The sequence below is a fragment of the Hippocampus bargibanti genome, linkage group LG14 (assembly GCF_051943395.1).
Source record: "Hippocampus bargibanti isolate YZ-2025 linkage group LG14, ASM5194339v1, whole genome shotgun sequence".
NCBI classification, from domain to species: Eukaryota; Metazoa; Chordata; class Actinopteri; order Syngnathiformes; family Syngnathidae; genus Hippocampus; species Hippocampus bargibanti.
In genome coordinates this window covers 1,599,313-1,619,761 of record NC_142747.1, presented here as the reverse complement: position 1 = coordinate 1,619,761, position 20,449 = coordinate 1,599,313, and the positions used below count along the sequence as shown (strand labels likewise).

At 42.0% G+C, this 20,449-nt stretch overlaps 1 protein-coding gene across 1 annotated transcript; it reads right to left on the bottom strand.

The window, feature by feature from the left end:
- Positions 1-574: 574 nt before the first annotated feature.
- On the bottom strand, positions 575-20,429 carry LOC148887980 (T-box transcription factor TBX2b-like). The gene is made up of 9 exons (XM_089014302.1): positions 20,285-20,429; positions 18,477-19,221; positions 17,585-17,659; positions 11,859-12,126; positions 10,491-10,637; positions 9,340-9,416; positions 8,964-9,121; positions 5,725-6,314; positions 575-3,378 (listed from the first exon to the last, which is right to left on the bottom strand). The coding sequence occupies exons 1-9, from the start codon at positions 20,427-20,429 to the stop codon at positions 2,941-2,943; spliced, it is 2,643 nt and encodes an 880-aa protein (XP_088870428.1). The 3' UTR covers positions 575-2,940.
- Positions 20,430-20,449: the final 20 nt, after the last annotated feature.

The window sequence follows — 20,449 nt, the reverse complement described above, 5'->3', positions numbered from 1 at the left end:
TCATATGGAGGCTGGAATAAACCCTCGACCTCAGTACTGTAAAGTCTGCGTTCCAATCAATAGACTATTGAGCCGGCATAATAATAATAATAATAATAATAATAATAATAATAATAATAATAATAATAATAATAATAATAATGTATTATTATTATTATTATTATTATTATTATTATTATTAGTAGTAGTAGTAGTAGTAGTAGTAGTAGTAGTAGTAGTAGCGGTAGAAGTAGCAATAGAAATAGTAGTATAGTCGTATAATTTATTATTATTACTTCAATCGCAACATGTTGAAGGAAAAAGCAGTGTGAAAAAAAATGTGATTTGCGTCTAATTTTGAATGATGAAAACCCAAATCGTTACCAGAAGACTTTATTGGAGCATGTGTCGTGAAAAAAAAACTGCAATATGTTTTGATGGGTCTGAAGAAAACCCAAAATCCGATTCTGCTTCAAGACGTGCATTTATTGTGTGGCTCTCACTGAATAACGTTTCTAAATGTTTTACTTTTATGGCTCTCTTAGTCAAAAAGGTTCCCGACCCCTGATTTAGAATATGATTACACATGTTAACAACACGGCATTTTTATTAAAAATTGTGAGACAATCAGAAAAAAATGGACAACCAGGATGAGCAAAAACATTGACAGTTTAAATAGATCAATTAAGAGACAAGGAATTGTTTTGATCAAAAATCGCCTGACTGGTGTTATGTAACCTGAGGTGTTTTAAATCACATGAACCCTTCTGTCATTCCCTCAAAAAATATTGCTGGGTATCGTGTTGACCAAATATGGCACAAGTGTCCCATAATCAGCAAGTCCTTAAACACACATTTTAAATTGCTCAACAGGCGTCAAGGGACTGTGATTGAATAGCAAGGTCTTATGTTCAAAATATATACACTCTAATACACAGACTTGAATAAATTAATATCATTGCATATCAATGGTTCTTAGTTATTTACAGATGTATTTGATTTGATTACATAAATAGAATAGAAACACCCTTTCTCTTGAATACAAATCACACTTGAAAACATTTAAAGGCCCGTGGCCTCGAGGTGGACCTTCTTGTTTTTGTTTTTGTTTTTCCGTGTTTCGTAAAGGACAACCGACACCTTTTTTTGTTTGCTAACTGACATCAGAAAAACGTTTTAGAGCATCTAAAATACCCAAAACACGCAGGCTGATATTTTTAGTCAAATGCAAAACACTGTTTTCCGTTGGAAATGAGCTTATTTGTCCGCTGGGAATTTGTGTCAACTTGCACCTTCTTTGCACCTCTTCTAGCTGCGACACACAACAATTCACCATTGCATTATTTATGTAGTTTTCCTTCTAATTTCACCATCAACACGATGTTTTCAGATGAAAAAAAGTACCCAAAATGCATTGTGTGTCGCTTTCTCGGTCAGGGGCGTTCCAGACGTGACGTCACGTGGGGCATCGTCATCAACTCGAAAACAAGACTTGATGAATATTCAGCGCGAGTCTTAAAAGGTAAAATATAGCTATATGCAGTGGAATCTTTGTAAAATGCGCTCTGTAGAAGTCATTTCAAGTGATTTTACAAATTATGGACGCAACTTGTAAAGACGTGTCTGTTGTCCTTTAAAGTACAACCAACATCATTTTTTTGTTTCCTAACTGACATCAGAAAAACGTTTTATAGCATCTAAAATACCCAAGACACACAGGCTGATATTTTTAGTCAAATGCAAAACACCAATAAAAAATGACTTAAAGTGGCCCAAATCTACATAACTTCAATATGACCTCGGAAATGGTGAGTTTCAGAAGGTCCCGCCCCCTTATCCGTGACGTCACGCCAGGACGTCTTGCCTTGCTCTAGAATCAAAACAATGGCTTCAGATTCGGAGAAGACGCTTTCGTGTTATTCATCCAGTTATGAATATGATTCAAATAGTTCTGAATAGTTCAGACGCTTTCACGGTCAGGGGCGTTCCTGACGTGACGTCACGAATAGTAGTATTCCTGAATATTCAGCGCGAGTCCTAAAACGTAAAATATAGCTATATGCCATGTAATCTTTGTAAAATACGCTCAGTAGAAGTCATTTCAAGTGATTTTACAAATTATGGACGCAACTTGTAAAGACGTGTCTGTTGTCCTTTAAAGTACAACCAACACCATTTTTTGTTTCCTAACTGACATCAGAAAAACGTTTTATAGCATCTAAAATACCCAAGACACACAGGCTGATATTTTTAGTCAAATGCAAAACACCAATAAAAATGACTAAGTGTCCCAAAACTACTTCAAAATGACCTCAGAAAGTTTCAGTTTCAGAAGGTCCCGTCCCCTTATTCGTGACGTCACGCCAGGACGTCTTGCCTTGCTCTAGAATCAAAACAATGGCTTCAGATTCAGAGAAGACGCTTTCGTGTTATTCATCCAGTTATGAATATGATTCAAATAGTTCTGAATAGTTCAGACGCTTTCTCGGTCAGGGGCATTCCTGACGTGACGTCACGAATAGTAGTATTCCTGGATATTCAGCGCGAGTCTTAAAACGTAAAATATAGCTATATGCCATGTAATCTTTGTAAAATACGCTCAGTAGAAGTCATTTCAAGTGATTTTACAAATTATGGACGCAACTTGTCCGAGGGTGTCGGTTGTCCTTTAAGTTGTTTAGTTTTAAATGTGGCTCCTTAACAAAATCAAATGACACAAATACTGTGTAATGTTCAAGTATAGTCAGGGAGATTCAGTTTGGGGATGAAAATTGGGAGAAAATGGTTTGGTATAAGCTTTCCATTTCAAAATTAGAGGTTGACAGGTCGAATTGTTAAAAAGTGATTATCAGTCAAATCCTCACTTGTGGGGTTTTTGGGGTTGTTTGGTTGTTGTTTTTTTTGTTCTGAAAGTAACAAAATAATCATCAGTCTGCAAAACATCCCAAACAGAGTCTGGTATCAGTTTGAAGAATTTTCTGGTGGAGATGACTCCCTCTGACCTTCCAGGCCACTCACAAGTCTCTGAATATTCTGTAGTTCATTCAGAGAGTCTTTCATTTTGGGGGATGTGCCCCTCCCGCAAGATCCCCTTTTCTTGTTGTGGCTCTGGTTTTCTAGGGCTGGGCTTGTCTCCCGACTACACAGTTTGGATGATTCCGAGCTTGTGTTGAGGTTACATTGCAAGGTGGTTGTGAGCAGGCTGGAGCTCTGAGACAAAGACAACGGCGGCTGGTACGGATTGAAGCGTAGCCGTGGTCGAGATGTGGTGAGAAAAGGGTTTCTGGAGAGTGGGTTGGAGGTGCTTGTTGCTGGGAGGGCAGAAGCTGCAGCTGCAGCAGCTGCCATGTAGGTGTAGGGGTAGGGAAAGAGACCCCCAAACTGAGGCATGGGGATGCCCTGAAATACAATAGGGTAAAATTGGATATTTGTTTTTCAACTGCACATTCAAGTCAATAGTGCAACAGGAATGTTTGTATGTTGTGTTTTTCCAAACACTTATTGAAGGAAATTAATATCATTGTAAAACATCTGTGTAGGCTCCCAGTCATACAGGAGTGGTCCATCGATGAAAAGGTTTCTTCAGCCATTGTCTGTACTTAAAGTGTCGGACGTTTCGCTTCTCATCCGAAGAGCTTCGTCAGCAAACTCACTGACAAAGCTCACCGGCGAAGCTCTATTATACTACTACTACTACTACTACTGCTAATAATAATAATAATAATAATTATTATTATTATTATTATTATTAGTATTATTATTATTATTATTATTATTATTATTATTATTATTATTATTATTATTATACATTTCGTTTGTAAGCGCCTTTCAAATCTCTCAAGGTCATTTTACAGGCACAGGATAAGTTTTTCTCTGAGTGAGCAGCTAGCTAGCTAGCTATTAATTTTATTCTGTTGAATTTTCTCCCGATTATGACAAAATAGCAGATTGGACCACCATCAGATTAGATTGCAGTCGAAAAACTCATCGTGTGACTGTAAAGTGACATTGAACGTTTTGAAAGGCGCTTATAAATGAAATGTATTATTATTATTATTATTATTATTATTATTATTATTATTATTATTATTATTATTATTATTATTATTATTTTAGCATTATTATTTTAGCATTATTATTTTAGCATTATTATTTTAGCATCATTATTTTAGTATTATTAGTATTATAGCATTTCCTGTGTAGCTCTTTCTCTCGGTTATATTTATTACTGTATTTTATTTATTGTATTCTATTTGTGATTGTATTTTATTTATTATAGTACCTATGCTTGTCTGTGACTGTAAATTGTCCTTGAGAGCTTTAAGAGGCGCTTAAAATGAAATGTATTATTATTATTACTATTATTATTGGCTATCATTAGCTCTGGCTGGCTATTTGTCTGGCTGACTAGCTAAATAGCTGTCTATCCATCTATCGATCTATTCACTATCTAGCTGCCTGGCTATCTAGGTAGGTATCTGATGGCTAACGATTGCTTAGCTAGTAAGCCTTCTATCTATTTGAGTTACTTCCGGGTTGAAGAAACCTTTTCATCTATCATTGTGACAATAATTTAAATAATAATTATAATAAGAATGAATATGTTCATCCTCATCATAATATCTTTATTGAACTGCAGTCCATTCAGACTAGCATTCACATTTGTTTGATGACTGCACTCATTCACAAATTAGATTTGTGTGACATAAGCATTTACCATGCATTAATATGTCATGCTACTTTATTTTTAAAAGTACATTCTTGAGAAGTACGAAACATATTCCCTACCATATAGCAAGTCAGTGTGTTGTTATGACTAGGGATAAAGTAAAGCATCTCACAGTTAAAGGACAACCGACACAATTTTTTTGTTTCCTAACTGACATCAGAAAAAACGTTTTATAGCATCTAAAATACCCAAAACATGCAGGCTGATATTTTTAGTCCAAATCCAAAACACCAATAAAAATGACTTAAAGTCTCCCAAAACTATTACAAAATGAGCTCGGAACTGGGCAGATTCAGAAAGACCCGCCTCCTTGTTCGTGACATCACTATTGGTCACACACTGCCTTGCTCCAGAATCAAAACAATGGCTTCAGATAGTTTAGATTCAGAGAAGATGCTTTCTTGTGACTCATCCAGTTATCAATATGATTCAAATAGTTCTGAAGAGGAAAGCATATTTTTTGCAATCGATTAAAGAAGTCCTTCCGTATCAATTCGAGCTGTCAGGACTCCAATGTAGTGCCCAGAAAAGGCACAAAATGGCGCACAAGCTCCATTGGAAATGGCTGATTTGTCCGCTGAGAATTTGTGTCAATTACACATTCTTTATGCATTACCACAATTAGCTGCGACACACAACGATTCACCATTAGTTATTATTTATGTAGTTTTCCTTAGAATTTCGCCATCAACACGGTGTTTTCAGACGAAAAAAAGTACCCAAAATGCATTGTGTGTCGCTTTCTCGGTCAGGGGCGTTCCCACCGTGATGTCACTTAGGGCATCGTCATCAACTCGAAAACAAGACTTCATGAATATTCAGCGCCAGTCTTCAAAAATAGCTATATGCGGTGGCATCTTTGTCAATTGCGCTCAGTAGAAGTCATTTGAAGTGATTTTACAAAATATGGACACAACTTGTGTGGAGGTGTCGGTTGTCCTTTAAAGCCTTGAAGCAGATATAAAAACCTATTGGTGCAGGTGCTTAGGTGTGCAATATTATCTGGTCTACCTTACCTGAGAAGTAAGCATATGCTGAGATAAATGGAAAGGGAAGGTGTTGGCGGTTCCTCCTGTCCCTTGAGAAGAGAGGTTACTATTTTCCAAACCACTTGCTCCAGATACAGAGGCCAGTAAATGCCCCATACCCATTGCAGATATGGCTCCATGCGTCATGGCAAACTGCCCAGGGTGAAACAAAAGTGGCGATCCGGTGTTTAGAGGGTTAAAGAATGGTTGGCTGTGTAGGCCAGACAGTGCCAGGCTTTGTAAATGACCTGGGTTGAAATGTGGAGGGCTTTCGGCCTGGAGCATGAGTGGGGAGAAGGTGTCCTTAATAGCACTGATGTTCCCAGACTCAGCGTCTTTTATCAACATATCTGTGATGTCCTTCCGATGCCTGCTTTCAGCTTTGTTGGCTGCAATAACCAGGTTTCTTACATTTAAAATGCGGTCATCTTTCTTGTCCGTATCAGGCCTTTCCTTGACCTGCTCCTCACATTGAGAGCTACAGTGGGAAACAGGTTGAGTCTCCAGGGTGTTGGAGATTGTGTAGCGCTCGCCATGATTTTCAAGTTCCTGCTCACTGTCACTGCATGCTTTCTCATCTGAAACAAAAAAACGGCAAAAACAACTGATTAAGTGAATGGGATATGCACAATAAAGTTCCAAACGCAGTCAGCATAGGTGTTTCTGCAATATGTTTGTAGAAATCGTCTGTTAATCAATTTTCATTTGTTCATTGAAACTTTCTTTTACATAAGGGGTGTCTGTGTAAGCTCTCAGTCGTACATGAGTGGTCCATCAATGAGAAGGTTTCTTCAGCCGTCATCTGTACTTCTTTGAAGGTGTCGGACGCTTCGCTTCTTATGCGAGAGGCTTCGTCAGTGAACTAAAATATTTTGCTGGTAGTTGTTGGCCCTATATATATATATCCCGACTGTCCAGACGTGGCGGTGCCTGACTGCTATGATTGGTCCCTACTCCCAGCTGCTACACTGATTACTTCTATTGTCCTGACTGATTACTTCTATCCTAAGTTATAAAACAGCAATACCCTTCACTAAATCACCATGGCAGGGTGAGGTTCAATTTGGATCGACTTCTTAGGCAACATAGGCTTAGTTATGCTGATGGGGTAATACCAGATCAAAGGGGGCAATCAGGGCAGTCGTAGACCCCATACTCTGTCAGGACAATAGAAGTAATCAATCAGGACAATAGAAGTAATCAGTGTGGCCGCAGGGAGTAGTCCTCTGCTCCCCCCAACCTGAGAGCAGAGACCAATCATAGCAGAGTCCGGCACCGTCACGCCCGGACAGTAGGGATATATACAGGGCCAACAACTACCAGCAAACGATTTGAGTTCGTTGACAAAGCCTCTTGGATAAGAAGCGAAACGTCTGACACCTTCAAAGAAATACAGAAGACGGCTGAATAAACATTCTCATCGATAGCAGGGGCGCTCATACTTTTTCTGCACGGGAGCTACTTTTGAAATGACTACGTCAAAATTATCTACCCATTATATTTATTGAGAAATATATTAAGGATTCTTGCAATATATGTTGATGTATAACTGCATTGTTTTGCACAACACAATTATGTACATTTTTCGCCATTACCTGAGTTCACTCTGATGATTGGCAGATGAGACAAACACACTTTGAAAATGTCATCGTGAATAAAAGTCCCACTCCCATTCTGTATGAAAGTGCTACTTTTTTTTCCTTCTTACTTGGACTCGCTCCCCCACTCTTTTTATACCCTATCCTACATTTAAGAGGGGGGTAAAAACGAGGATGTATAGAAACTAGCTTGTTAAGTTTGCAACGCTCAGGTGCATTCTTTGAGCATGCACAGTGTGCCGAATAACGAGATGTCATTTGATTGGCTGTCCAGTTTATCAATCAAGTGAAGGGGTGGCTGATAGGTTGACGTCAATTGTTTTTCAAAACAACTCAACTTTATTTGTACCTGTCAAGCATCAGTTCATTCAATGTCACATCACCCTGTCATCCGATCAACCAATAGTACACGTACCTTGGAGATCGACATATTGAGCACCCCGGTATTTTTAAAAAATGCAAAAGTGGGTCTAATTTATAAAGTGATCATCTCTAGAGGTTAACTATACAGAAACATTTTGGTAATTGACACGAAAACTGAGAAACGTGTCTCAACATTTTTAGAGTGCTTATACAGTAAAGTCTCGTTATATCGATATCGGATATATCGATAGTCCCGGTTATATCGATACTATTTCTATGCACGCACAGAGAAAATTACATGCACCAGGGTCGGATATATCGATAGTCCCGGTTATATCGATATTTTTTCGGACTCCCTTGAATATCGATATAACGAAACTTTACTGTAGTTGATTTTGATTCATTGATTTTTTTTTCAAACAGAGGGCCTCCCAAATGGATACCGTACACAAGTCCAAGGTAAATATTTAATTCCGTTCATAATATTTACAATTTAAAATTAACTGTTAATGTTACTATTAGCTTGTAATATTTTAACCTAACACTAGCTAGCTATTTGAGTCAGGAAACATATTAGCTATCTAGCTAGCTAGCTATGAGCTATATCTTTATATTAGCTAGATAGCTAGCTTTTTATCTTTTTGAGTTGTTCCGGGTTGAGTAAACGCTGGCGCGTGTGGCTGCCACTGCTCACCCACAGAAAAACGTATCCTGTGACTGTAAAGTGACCTTTAGAGTTTTGAAAGGCAATTCTAAATGAAACGTATTTTTAATATACGTTCAAAAAGTGAATTAATTATTTTGTTTTCATTTCAGATCATTCTAAATATGTTACAGTAAAGTCTCATTATATCGATATCGGATATATCGATAGTCCCGGTTATATCGATACTATTTCTATGCACGCACGGAGAAAATTACATGCAAACATGGTCGGATATATCGATAGTCCCGGTTATAGCGATATTTTTTCGGACTCCCTTGAATATCGATATAACGAGACTTTACTGTACTTGAACAGGTTATTTAATTATTTAGGTAATATAGGCAACAATCCCTGAGTGGATAACCACAGTGATTTTGTTGAATGTGGGACTTCACATTCAATTATGTGGATGTATTTACAATGTTGGCAGCAATAACACATGCAGCCTTAAAATGTTTCGGTGCTCAACTTTCAAAAGAGTCACGCAACATCTTCATTAGCAAAATATTGCAACAGCAAAAGCTAAAATAAATTCGATAATAAAACAAGCAATTAATTACCTTGAACAGGCCTGTTGAACCGCTGCGGACTTGTGCCTGCTCCAATTGGGGAATGGATGGCGTCAGGAGGAGTTGGAGTTTCGCTTGAAGCGTCAGAGTCCACACCGTCCTTGCCCTGATCCTCAAACATTCGCAGCGATGGCATCGTTAGTTGTTTCCTGTCAAGTATACAAAACAATAAGAATAAAAATATCACCACCATCACCGCCACCACCACCACCAACAACAAAAACAACAACAACAACAATAATAATGATACTACTACTACTACTACTAATAATAATAATAATAATCACTATAATCATCAGCATCATCATAACAATAATGATAATGATAATGATAATCATCATATATATATATAATAATAATAAATCACCGTTTCTCCCGGCGTCCGTTCCCAGTGTCTCGAAATCCTTTGGCAAATGGATTGTTGTCTATCTTAAGTTGTGTTATCTGTCAATGACAAGAGCAACGAGAATTTTAAAATAATGTATTCTTTACTTTTGGATTTACCATGTAGTCCATATATTATGATTGTTCCGCAATGTATTAAATGTCTTTGTTTTGAATACAATTTAAACTCGAACGTTTTTAACTGGCCAGGATTTAGAATTGCATTTTTCATGAAAGCCGTTAATCTCATCGGGCCTTTGATATGTTCGCTAGAAAAAATATATATATAAATAAATACATACATAAATACATGGAAAACTCGGTTGCTCTGAGGGCAACGAAAACACCCCCCATACAGAAGCTGAAATGCTTGAACAGATAACTGTGACATAAATTATTACTTCTGATGTTTCGATTCCACATAACGCATATTCGGATCAATAAAATGTCGTTGTTGGTGCTAATTACTCTAAAATGTGTCTTGAACAAATCACTTTTTGGCGTTTGCTACTTCAGCATGGTGATTTGTTTTTGCTTGTCTTCCTGAGCTGCATTGTGACAATCCCTCGAAAATAGGCTTGTATATAGTTCATTTCGACTCATTGAAACAATTTTAAAAAAGAGGACCTCCCAAACGGCTATCGTACAGAAGAAGAAAAAATTGAAAAGTCTGCAATAAAATCATAAAACTAGTTTTGACCGACGACTGAATTTTAAGTCTTAATCTTAATGGGTGATGACGGTGAAGGTCTGACACTTCATGTGTTCGAATTCGTATTCTTGCGGAGCTTGCATGTTCTCCCGTGCCTGCGTGGATTGTCTCCGTGTTCTCCGGTTTTCCCTCACATGACGACAACATACACGACAGTGGCAGGAAAACCAGTTCTGGGTGTACCCACGTGCTCCCAGACACCAAGGACGTGCTCGAGCGAGGAAAAGCAGTTTAAGAACGGATTGTCATGTCTGATCTGCCCAACAAATATCAAGCCACCAAAATTGATTAATATTAAACAAGATGATGAACAACAGTGTGTGTTGTAATGGAAAATGGGAGAGCTACGAAACCGTGTGTGACATAAACATAATCTAGAACAGGTATAAAAAACATGCACAGGAGTTAGCACCCGAACTCACCTTGTCGTTTTGATATGCTGTCACTGCCACAAACTCGGTCTCCGGAAAAACGTACGTCCTAAATGTGCTGTAAGGGAGCTTCAGTATGTCGTTCGCCCGCACGATGTGGAATCTGGGCTGGTACTTGTGCATTGAATTTAGGATAGTCTGTGCAATAACAGTAACAATACAGAAAAACAATAAAAGACACAAACACGTTTTTTAAGTTAATTTCCGTTTTCGCTCTCTCTCTCTCTCTCTCTCTCTCTCTCTCTCTCTCTCTCTCTCTCTCTCTCTGTGTGTGTGTGTGTGTGTGTGTGTGTGTGTGTGTGTGTGTGTGTGTGTGTGTGTGTGTGTGTGTGTGTGTGTGTGTGTGTGCGTGTGTGTGTGTGTGTGTGCGTGCGTGTCTGTGTTTGTGGATGTGTGTATGGGAGCACGTTGGGGCACGTTTGTAGTTATGGTAATCTCGTATAAATAATAATAATAATAATAATAATAATAATAATGAAGATCCATCCATCCATTTTTATCCTCATTAGGGTGCACGAGCCTATCCTAGCCGTCTTCGGGCAGGAGGCGGGGGACACCCTGAATTTCTTGCCAGCCAACGTTTAAGGGTACAGATAGACAAACAACTATTTGCACACACACTCACACATAGGGACAATTTGGAGTGTTCAATCACCCTGCCATGCATGTTATTGGAATGTGGGAGGAAAACCATCCTAAACCCGGGGAGAATATGCAAACTCCTCATATGGAGGCTGGAATAAACCCTCGACCTCAGTACTGTAAAGTCTGCGTTCCAATCAATAGACTATTGAGCCGGCATAATAATAATAATAATAATAATAATAATAATAATAATAATAATAATAATAATAATAATAATAATAATAATAATAATAATAATAATAATTATTATTATTATTATTATTATTATTAGTAGTAGTAGTAGTAGTAGTAGCGGTAGAAGTAGCAATAGAAATAGTAGTATAGTCGTATAATTTATTATTATTACTTCAATCGCAACATGTTGAATGAAAAAGCAGTGTGAAAAAAAATGTGATTTGCGTCTAATTTTGAATGATGAAAACCCAAATCGTTACCAGAAGACTTTATTGGAGCATGTGTCGTGAAAAAAAAACTGCAATATGTTTCGATGGGTCTGAATAAAACCCAAAATCCGATTCTGCTTCAAGACGTGCATTTATTGGAAGTATTTTCATTCAAATTATAGTTCTCTTTGATCTAACAATCGACATTTTTGAAGCATAAAAACGACTTATCGTGAAAATCAAACGAGCAACTAACGGAAACACGATTTGCACGAGCGACGTTGGCTTCCCCAAGACAGAAATAGAACAATAAAAAAATCATTGTACTTACAAATCCGTGCTTATCCGATATGTTATTCGTCAGTTTGAGTTTATGAAAAGCAACAGGCTTGGCCATCCACTGCTCGCCAGTGGCTGGGCTGTCCGGGTGGATGTACATTCTCTTGGGCATCTCTGGGTCGGCCTTGCCTGCGACCATCCAGCGGGAGTTGTGGAACTTGTAGCGGCAGTCATCCGCAGCCACAATGTCCATGAGCAAAATGCATTTTGCTTTTTTATCAAGCCCACTTATTCGTACTTTGAACGGTGGAAACATCCTCCTAGGAAGAAAGATATTTATGTAAAATATCACACTCAAAGACAAAACGTGTCGATAAAAATATGTTTTTGATGCAATTTGTGAAAGTTAATGTTTTCTTTCTGACTCCGCTTGTACCTGCTATCTGTTTTTCTTGATTTTACAGTGAAATTGCATCTGCATCATCGCGTGTCTTTCAAGCATATTTAATGCCGCAATTCCAAAAAAAGAATATATTGCATGCTGCTGTTTAATTTAGTACAATGACATTTTCTATGCTAGTATTACATTTAACTACATTTTGTTTGAATGAATACTTTTATCAGTCATGCATAATTTTAAAGTGATGCCATTTATTGTCATTTATCTTATAATTTTACGATTGATTAACGGCTACCACTCTTCTCCCTCTTGCTGTCTTGCACACACACACACACACAAAAACACACACATGTATATATATATATATATATATATATATATATATATCATTCATTCATTAACAGAAATTATTAATACATAATACCGGTGAAAATATGTGGATAATAGTTAAATCATCGTCTTTTCAAATATAGACATCACTCCAAATCGTTTGATCTGAGACACTATTTTTTGTATTTTCCTTTTTGTATAGTAAATATATCAGAAGTGTCAGATCACGAGTCCGTTTTATTCGTACCGTCCGGATTTCGTAATAACCATTTCAGTGCCGAGTTTGTGAAACTGGTCCCAAAGATCCTTCGCTTCCAAGGTAACTTTGGGATCATCGTCCACTTCTTCTTCGGGCTCCAAGGTTTTTATGCTGCGTAATTGAGCAGCCTGATTGTGGCCCAGTGCCGGGTGGAGTCCTGTTTCAGTCCCAGCCAAACCGTGTTCCGAGAGAGACTTTGACAGTGCCGCTGGTGGAAGGCTCAGCGCTGGAAAGAAAGAGGGCTGTGCGGTCGCTAAGAAAGCGGACACTGGGAAGTCGCTCGGCCGGTGTACGTGGAAAGGGTGATACGCCATTTCAGTCCCCGTAAAAGTTGGACCTCTCATCGGGGCATCAAAACAGGTTCTTCTTGAAAAATCTTCTTTCAGAGCGGTCGATTATACCTCGATCCGTTTCAGTACAGTAGGCTCGTCATCTACACTGTATAATGCGCAAACATCCCGGAGTTCCTTCCTCTCCTTGGTTCCTTTTAGTCTTTCTCCTGTCCTTTAGTCTGATCCACGGAGCGGAACCAGATCCCGGTTGCGCACGCTCCCTTTGGAAGAAGTGAGCCGTTCGTTGCTCGTTGCGGGGATTTGACTCTCTCACATATCGTTCCTGCATAAGCCCTCATTCTAATGAACTAAGCCCAATTGATTGCTAATTTTACGCTTTCCGGATCAATTGTGGGCCTCTTCAGGCGTGGCTCTGGCAGTTCTGATCAGGCTATATAAGAAGAGTGAGGACAAGGAGGTGTCAGAGGCATTAGCAGTGACAAAACATGTCAACAGAATAAAATATTAACCAATGACAGGAAAGATCGGGGAAATCCCACCCCCATCTTCGAGTGTAATCGGGTCAGTACTCAGCTGTTGGCCGATCTAGGCGTCACCTCACGTCTCGTTCTTTGTCACCAGCGGAGAAAGAAGTGTTCGGTGTTTCATAATTGCTTTTACAAAACCTGCCAACTACTGTGCATGGATACACTGGTGATTAGTTCAAGGTGTACCCGGCGTTTCGCCTAAATTCAGTTTATAGTCTCCTGTCAGTGCATGGTTTCATTTAATGGTGAGGAAAAGCAATATTAGAAAATGTGTGAATTGTTTTTTTACGTCTGATTTTCTTTTAGTTCCTCGATGTCTGTTCGGAATACACGGGGTATTTCTTTACCCTGTCACGTTTTAAGAAAAATTCCCCCGCTCTTCTAGGTTGGCTTCATCTTTCAGATTTACCCATGAAGGTAACATTGAGTGACCCTGATCGAAAGATGAAAAGGTAGCAGCCGTGGCAGCGGAAGCCGCAGCAGCGGCTGCAACCAGTCGCTACATTTTACGATAGAGAATGTAAACGACAACCCCAGATGCAGCGTTCATTGAGATAAAAAAACGAAACAGGCGAATAAGTAATAATTGGCTGACGTTTAGTCTGGATTGTGTGCAGTAAAAATCTTGGTCTCTAAAAACCTGCCTGCAAACACTGATCGTATTATTGAATGTAAATTATTTGAATGTAAAGGGGCATGGAATCGTCGTACAAGTAACAACCTTGTTACAAAAAGGCTCTTCAAAGTAGGTCGCACGCAGTGCTTTTGAGGCGCCAGTCAACTCGCAGTTCGAACAATTGCTTGTCTCTTCATATTTATCCTGGGGTTCTGTGTGTTTGCAACGTCACACAAAAAATCAACAGCTACAGCCGTGGCTCCATATCTCATCCATCGGCCATTGCTTAATTTAAATTATTATTTAAATTATTATTTTAAATGGTCCTCCACATCAACGTCGTTACTGTTCTCATCATCGGATATCACGATAAACCCGATCAACCATGAGCATTGTAATGCTGTCATGATAGTCTTACAACTGTTGTTTTGTTTGTAATGAAGATACAAGCCAGGCTCAGCGGCGTGTAATGATTAAAAATTGCGCTTGGCATGACCTCAGTGGAGGTCATGCCATATATATATATATATATATATATATATATATATATATATATATATATATATATATATATATATATAATATATATATATATATATATATATATATATATATATATATATATATATATATACAGTAAAGTCTCGTTATATCGATAAATAAGCAGTACTATCGATATAACCGATATCGATATAACCGATATCAATATAACGAGACTTTACTGTATATATAGGGTGTCCCCCGCCTCGTATATACTATATATATATATATATATATATATATATATATATATATATATATATATATATATATATATATATACTAAGATTATTAAATTATGACGGAAGTGACGCAACGGCGCACAGTGTGGCACCAAGTCCCGCCCATAATTTTCAGATTAATTTGGACGAGATTTATGGTGAGTCGCATTTCTCTGATGGTCTGGATTAACGCGCATTTTCATGACAATATCTTATTTTGTTTCCCCTGTACTGTCTTGTGTTATCTAATTAGTTCCCTGATTCCTTTCGCGTCCAGATTACTTTTTGTGTCAAATTTTAATTCAAGTTTTGTCCAGTGGAACTATGAAGCACATTTGCTTCATAGTGCTTTTCTGTTGCGCAGTTAATCACAAAATGAAACCCATGCGACTTCACCCATCCCTTCTGCCATACTGCGTTGCAGAAATAAAATAAATAAAAAGAGACATCCATGCGTCTGGTATCATTAAGACGGCAGCGTCGTGAAGCTCAAGACAGTCACTGTTGTGACACTCGTCACATTGGTCCCGTGACCTGTCGATCACAAGTGACTCTCCACTTCGGACCGGGACCGCGATGCTGCACAGTGTCTTCATCCCATCACTCGGTGGACGGTGTGTCGATCCCGTTCTTTAAATTGTGTGTTAATTGTCTGAGCCGCCGTTTTGCAATTGGTGTCTTTTTTGTTCCCTGTAAGTTCGAGAATGAGTTCCTTACAAGGGACATTTAGCACACCTTTGAATAAGTGTGTTGGTAGAGGTAGAGGCATCCCGACCATGTTACAGTTATGGACCTCCTATCCAGGGTGATGTAGTTTGTACAGAGGGGAATGGGCAGGTTCGAGCTGAGGCCACTTATGTTAGTGGGGACAGAGTTCCTTCACAGACCCAGTGCAGTGCATCTATGACGAGCGCACAGACCACTGATACACCGACGACAGATCCCTTTCTCCAGTCACCTGACGTAGTTGGTCAGATGAGTGACGTCATAAGACATTGGCCAGCAGCTGGCAGACAGCATTGTTGCACATCTCAGCCCAACACATAACGTCCCCATGCATAACACCTCATTCCTACATGACACGCCCATTGACACACCAATACAAAGTCTTGACTCATCACAAGTTCTGATACTGCCGCACAGGAAAGTTCGCAAAACCCCAACTTTCAAGGGTGACCACACTGATCAAGTGAATGTGGATGAGTGGGAAGACCTAATGAGGAACTACATGAGGAGAGCCAAAGTAGCACCTGAGCATCAGGCAGAGGAAATAAATCCTCACGAACATCAGCGGCAGAGCTAAAGATGTTGTGAAAGTTAGCACAAGAAACAGTGGAGTTGATGTAACCCAGAACCCAAATGCCATCTATAGCCTTCTTCGCAAGCCTTTTTCTACTGCCCCTTGTTCACCTCTCCCTCCAGCAGACTTTTACACCACGCTGCCCAGGGATAAGGAGGCCCCATATGACTATTGGTTGAGGCTTAACAATGCAGCTGAAGTTGCCACTAATCATCTCAAAGAACAGGGCAGAGATTTTGACTGTTCTTCCCTGGATGTAATACGGATGTTTATTAAAAGATGCCCATCCAAGGACCTTTCCATGACATTCAGGTCAAAAACAATAGATAAGTGGTCAGCAGGTGAGGTCCAAGCCATCTTGGATGAGTACCAGACAGAAATGAATCCCAGGACTGCCACACCCATTCATGTCAATAAGGGTGAAATGCTGCAGAATACAGCGGGCCAGGACAACGGTCGAATATCCCACTCAGCCAGGCCGCCCGACTCCGCAAATCTTGAGCGTGTCATTTCCATGCTGGCAAGACTTTTGCTGCAGGGAGCTAACCAGCCCTCTGCCTCTGTTAGACGCAAGTCAAGGCTTCCTATGGTGGACAGTTTGAATAAGCTACCATGTGCTGTCTGTGCTAGCGCTGACCATTCTGCGCTTATTCACTGCCGCGAAAAGAGATTTTACTTTCTGTGCTTTTCACCCGATCACTCCAGACGCAACTGCCCCACACCACATTCTTGTGGTCGGAATATACAGTACAGTGCAGTGAAGGGGTGTTTGGCCCCCTCAAGTCAGTGTCTCCACTCCTGTAGCGCCAGGATGACCGCCAACAGTTCCCGGTTCCCTACATCATAGTTGGCTTCTGCGGGGCTGAGCCGGCGGGAGATAAAGGCGCATGGGTGAAGTTTCTGGTCGACCGGGGAGCGCTGAGACAGGACTGCCCCCACTCCGGACTCGGATGCGTCAACTTCGACCGCGAACGCGAGGTCCAGGTCAGGATGACGTAGGACTGGGGGGTTGGAAAAGGCTTGCTGGAGGCGGTGGAACGCCCCCTCGGAGTCGGGTGACCACCTGAAGGGGACTTTGGTGGAAATGAGGTTAGTGAGAAGGAGTGCCGTCTGACTATAACCGCGAATAAAGCAGCGGTAGAAATTGGCAAACCCCAGAAACCGTTGGAGCTGCTTGCGCGTCTTCGGGGTTGGCCATTCGACCACCGCTTTGGTTTTGGCGGGATCTGCCCGGATCTGCCCCTGCTCCACGACGAACCCCAGAATAGACAGAGAGCGCACATGGAACTCACACTTCTCTGCCTTCACGTAGAGCCGGTTTTGCAGGAGCCGTGCCAGGACCCGTCGGACGTGCTGCTGGTGTTGTTCTGGAGATTTAGAGAAAATGAGGATGTCATATAAATAAACAAATACAAAAACGTTGATAAAGTCCCAGAGCACATCATTAATGAGGTTCTGGAATACGGCGGGAGCGTTGGTGAGTCCGAACGGCATCACCAAGTATTCAAAATGCCCCAAGGGCGTTTTGAATGCGGTTTTCCACTCGTCCCCCTCTCTGATGCGAACCAGGTGGCAAGCACTTCACAGATCTAGTTTAGAAAAGATGGTCGCCGATTGGAGCGGCGCGAAGGCTAAATCCATGAAGGGGAGAGGGTATTTATTGCGAATGGTGATGTCGTGCAGACCCCGATAGTCGACGCACGGACGCAAGGATCTGTCTTTCTTTTCAATAACGAAGAACCCCGCGCCGAGCGAGGAACGCGAGGGTCGGATGAGTCCCGCCGCGAGGGAAGAGTCTATGTATGTGCTCAGGGCTTCTTGTTCCGGTTGTGAACTATGGTATAGTCTGGAGTCCTGTAGCGGAGCCCCTGGCTGCAGTTCAATGGCGCAGTCATACGGTCGGTGGAGTGGCAGGGATTGCGCATTGTCCTTGCCTCCCGCAGGTCATAATAGCAACGTGGCACGCCCTCGAGACAGATCGCTTCGGGCGGGCCACCGCGGGAGGGGTCTCGCCCTGCCGTCGCCGACCGTAGGCAATTGGCGTAGCAGTAGGGCCAGCCCTGTATGGTGGGACCCTCCCAAGAAATGGAAGGGTCATGGGTACTGAGCCGAGGAAGGCCCAGTACTAACGGCACGTTGAGGGAAGGCATGACTTGGCGATGTTCGGTACGGTTACCCACTAACCTGAGTTTTAGCGGTGCCGTGATGCGGGTAACCTTGGCCAGTAGTCGGCCATCCAGGTCGAGAATCTCCTTGGGGGTTAGGAGATCTATAAGTTCGCAGCCCAATGAATCGGCCAGCTGGGGATCGATGAAGCATCCATCAACCCCCGAATCCACTAGCGCCCGTATAGTTTGGGAGCTGGAAGGGCAAATTAATTCGCCGTCCAGCTCCAATCGCGTAACGGGTGCCGTGTTAGTCGCCTCCAGAGGTCGCCGCGGTCGGCGCTTAGACGGGGACCTACAGGAGCTGGAGGTCTTCGGCTGGGGGCCTTGGGTGCGACGAGTCCCGGGGTTGGTGCGATCGCTTCCCCCTCCTATCTGCATGAGTTCGGGGGACCCCTCTAGGGGCCGCGAATGCCCACTGCCGCCGGGTGTGGTCGTCCACAGCCTGCTTCCGGGTTCGTTGGACCGCTGGTTGCTCTGCTCCCGCTGCCTCTCCCGAAGGCGATGATCCAGGCTGATGACAATGTTGATAATTTCGCTGAGGGTGGTGCCAGCGTCGCGGGTGGCTAACTCGTCCTTGAGAGCGATGCTCAATCCGCGACGAAAAACTCTCCTCAGCGCTCGCTCGTTGTAGCCACTGCCAGCGGCCTGGATGCGGAAGGTGACCGAGTATTCAGCGGCCGAACGGGAACCCTGGATGGCATGCGTAGGGGCGATGGGGAACTTCCTGGAATACGCCGACAACGACGGTACAGTATGTGTGGCTTTTATAGCCAGAAGAATTAAGGGAATGGGGAACAGGTGCGTGAGCCGGGAGAGCCAGGAAGGGAGGGGCGCGCTCTAAGGAGCAGCGGAGGAGGAGACAGGAGGGGAGGGGCGCGCTCCTGACGACAACGAGGATGTGACAATGTGAAGTTTACACCAACGGACTGGACCACTGAAAGTCAAATTGCCTTTGAGACTCTGAAGCGCGATCTGTCAAACTGTGTAACGTTGGCCCATCCGGACTTTAAGAAACCTTTCATCCTTGCTGTCGATGCATCGTTTGACGGCATTGGAGCCGTCCTCTCCCAGCTACAGCCTGATGACAAGTTTGCGAGACCAGTGGCATTTGATAGTAAAACGCTGTCACGAGCCCAATTGAACTATCCTGCACCTCGGCTCAAAATTCTTGCTTTAAAGTGGGCCGTATGTGACAAGTTTTCCCACTGGCTAAAAGGCAGACATTTTACTGCCTGCTCTGACAACAATCCCCTGACATATATCCTGACGAAGCCCAAACTGGATGCCTGCGAGCGGAGGTGGGTGTTGAAGCTGGCATCCTATGACTTTGACTTGAAGTACGTCCCAGGGCCCAAGAACATAGTGGCTGATGCACTGAGTCGAGAACCCTTCGTCCAGTCTTGTGTGAGTCATCACCTGGTGAAAGAACCAATACTTGTCGTGAATGAGACTGTACAGGATGCTTTCTGTTTCACCACCAACTGTCAGGCTGTCCACATGGCTGGTAATCATGAAGGAAAAGTTGCCCAGGGGGAAAGTCCTGATCAGTCGTGTGAAAGTGCAATTGATGCGCAGGAGGTGTCTGCAGTTTTAGACATCCATCAGACTGGTGGTACCTCTCGACTCCCTGGAGCAACCCAGTTGTCACTACAGCTACCTGAAGAAGATCCTTCCATTGTCATTCCCCATAGTCAGTTACGTGACCTACAACACCAAGATTCTACAGTCAGCCAGCAGCGATCAGTTTCTGATGCAGTGCTCGCTTGTGTTCGATCAACAACCCCACGCCTACGTTAGCGATGAGGCTAAGGTAGCCTTCGTCACCAGCCTGCTCACGGGTCAGGCAAAGACCTGGGTGCTGGTCGTCCGGGAGTCCCGGCCAGAACTGTGTGCCTCGTACCCAGACTTCGTGGCCGAGCTGCGCCAGGTCTTCCACCACCCGGTGACGGAAGTCGAGGTGCAGCGACATATGAGACCCACCAAACATGA

Bases quoted from the DNA above. Each gene is read 5' to 3' on its own strand.
- LOC148887980 (XM_089014302.1), bottom strand. From the start codon at position 20,429: ATGTCGCTGCACCTCGACTTCCGTCACCGGGTGGTGGAAGACCTGGCG. The intron at 19,222-20,284 runs GTGACGAAGGCT...TGGCTATAAAAG, and splicing joins CCTGACCCGTGAGCAGGCTG to CCACACATACTGTACCGTCG. The intron at 12,127-17,584 runs GTGAGTTCCATG...CTTTCTTCCTAG, and splicing joins CTACGTGAAGGCAGAGAAGT to GAGGATGTTTCCACCGTTCA.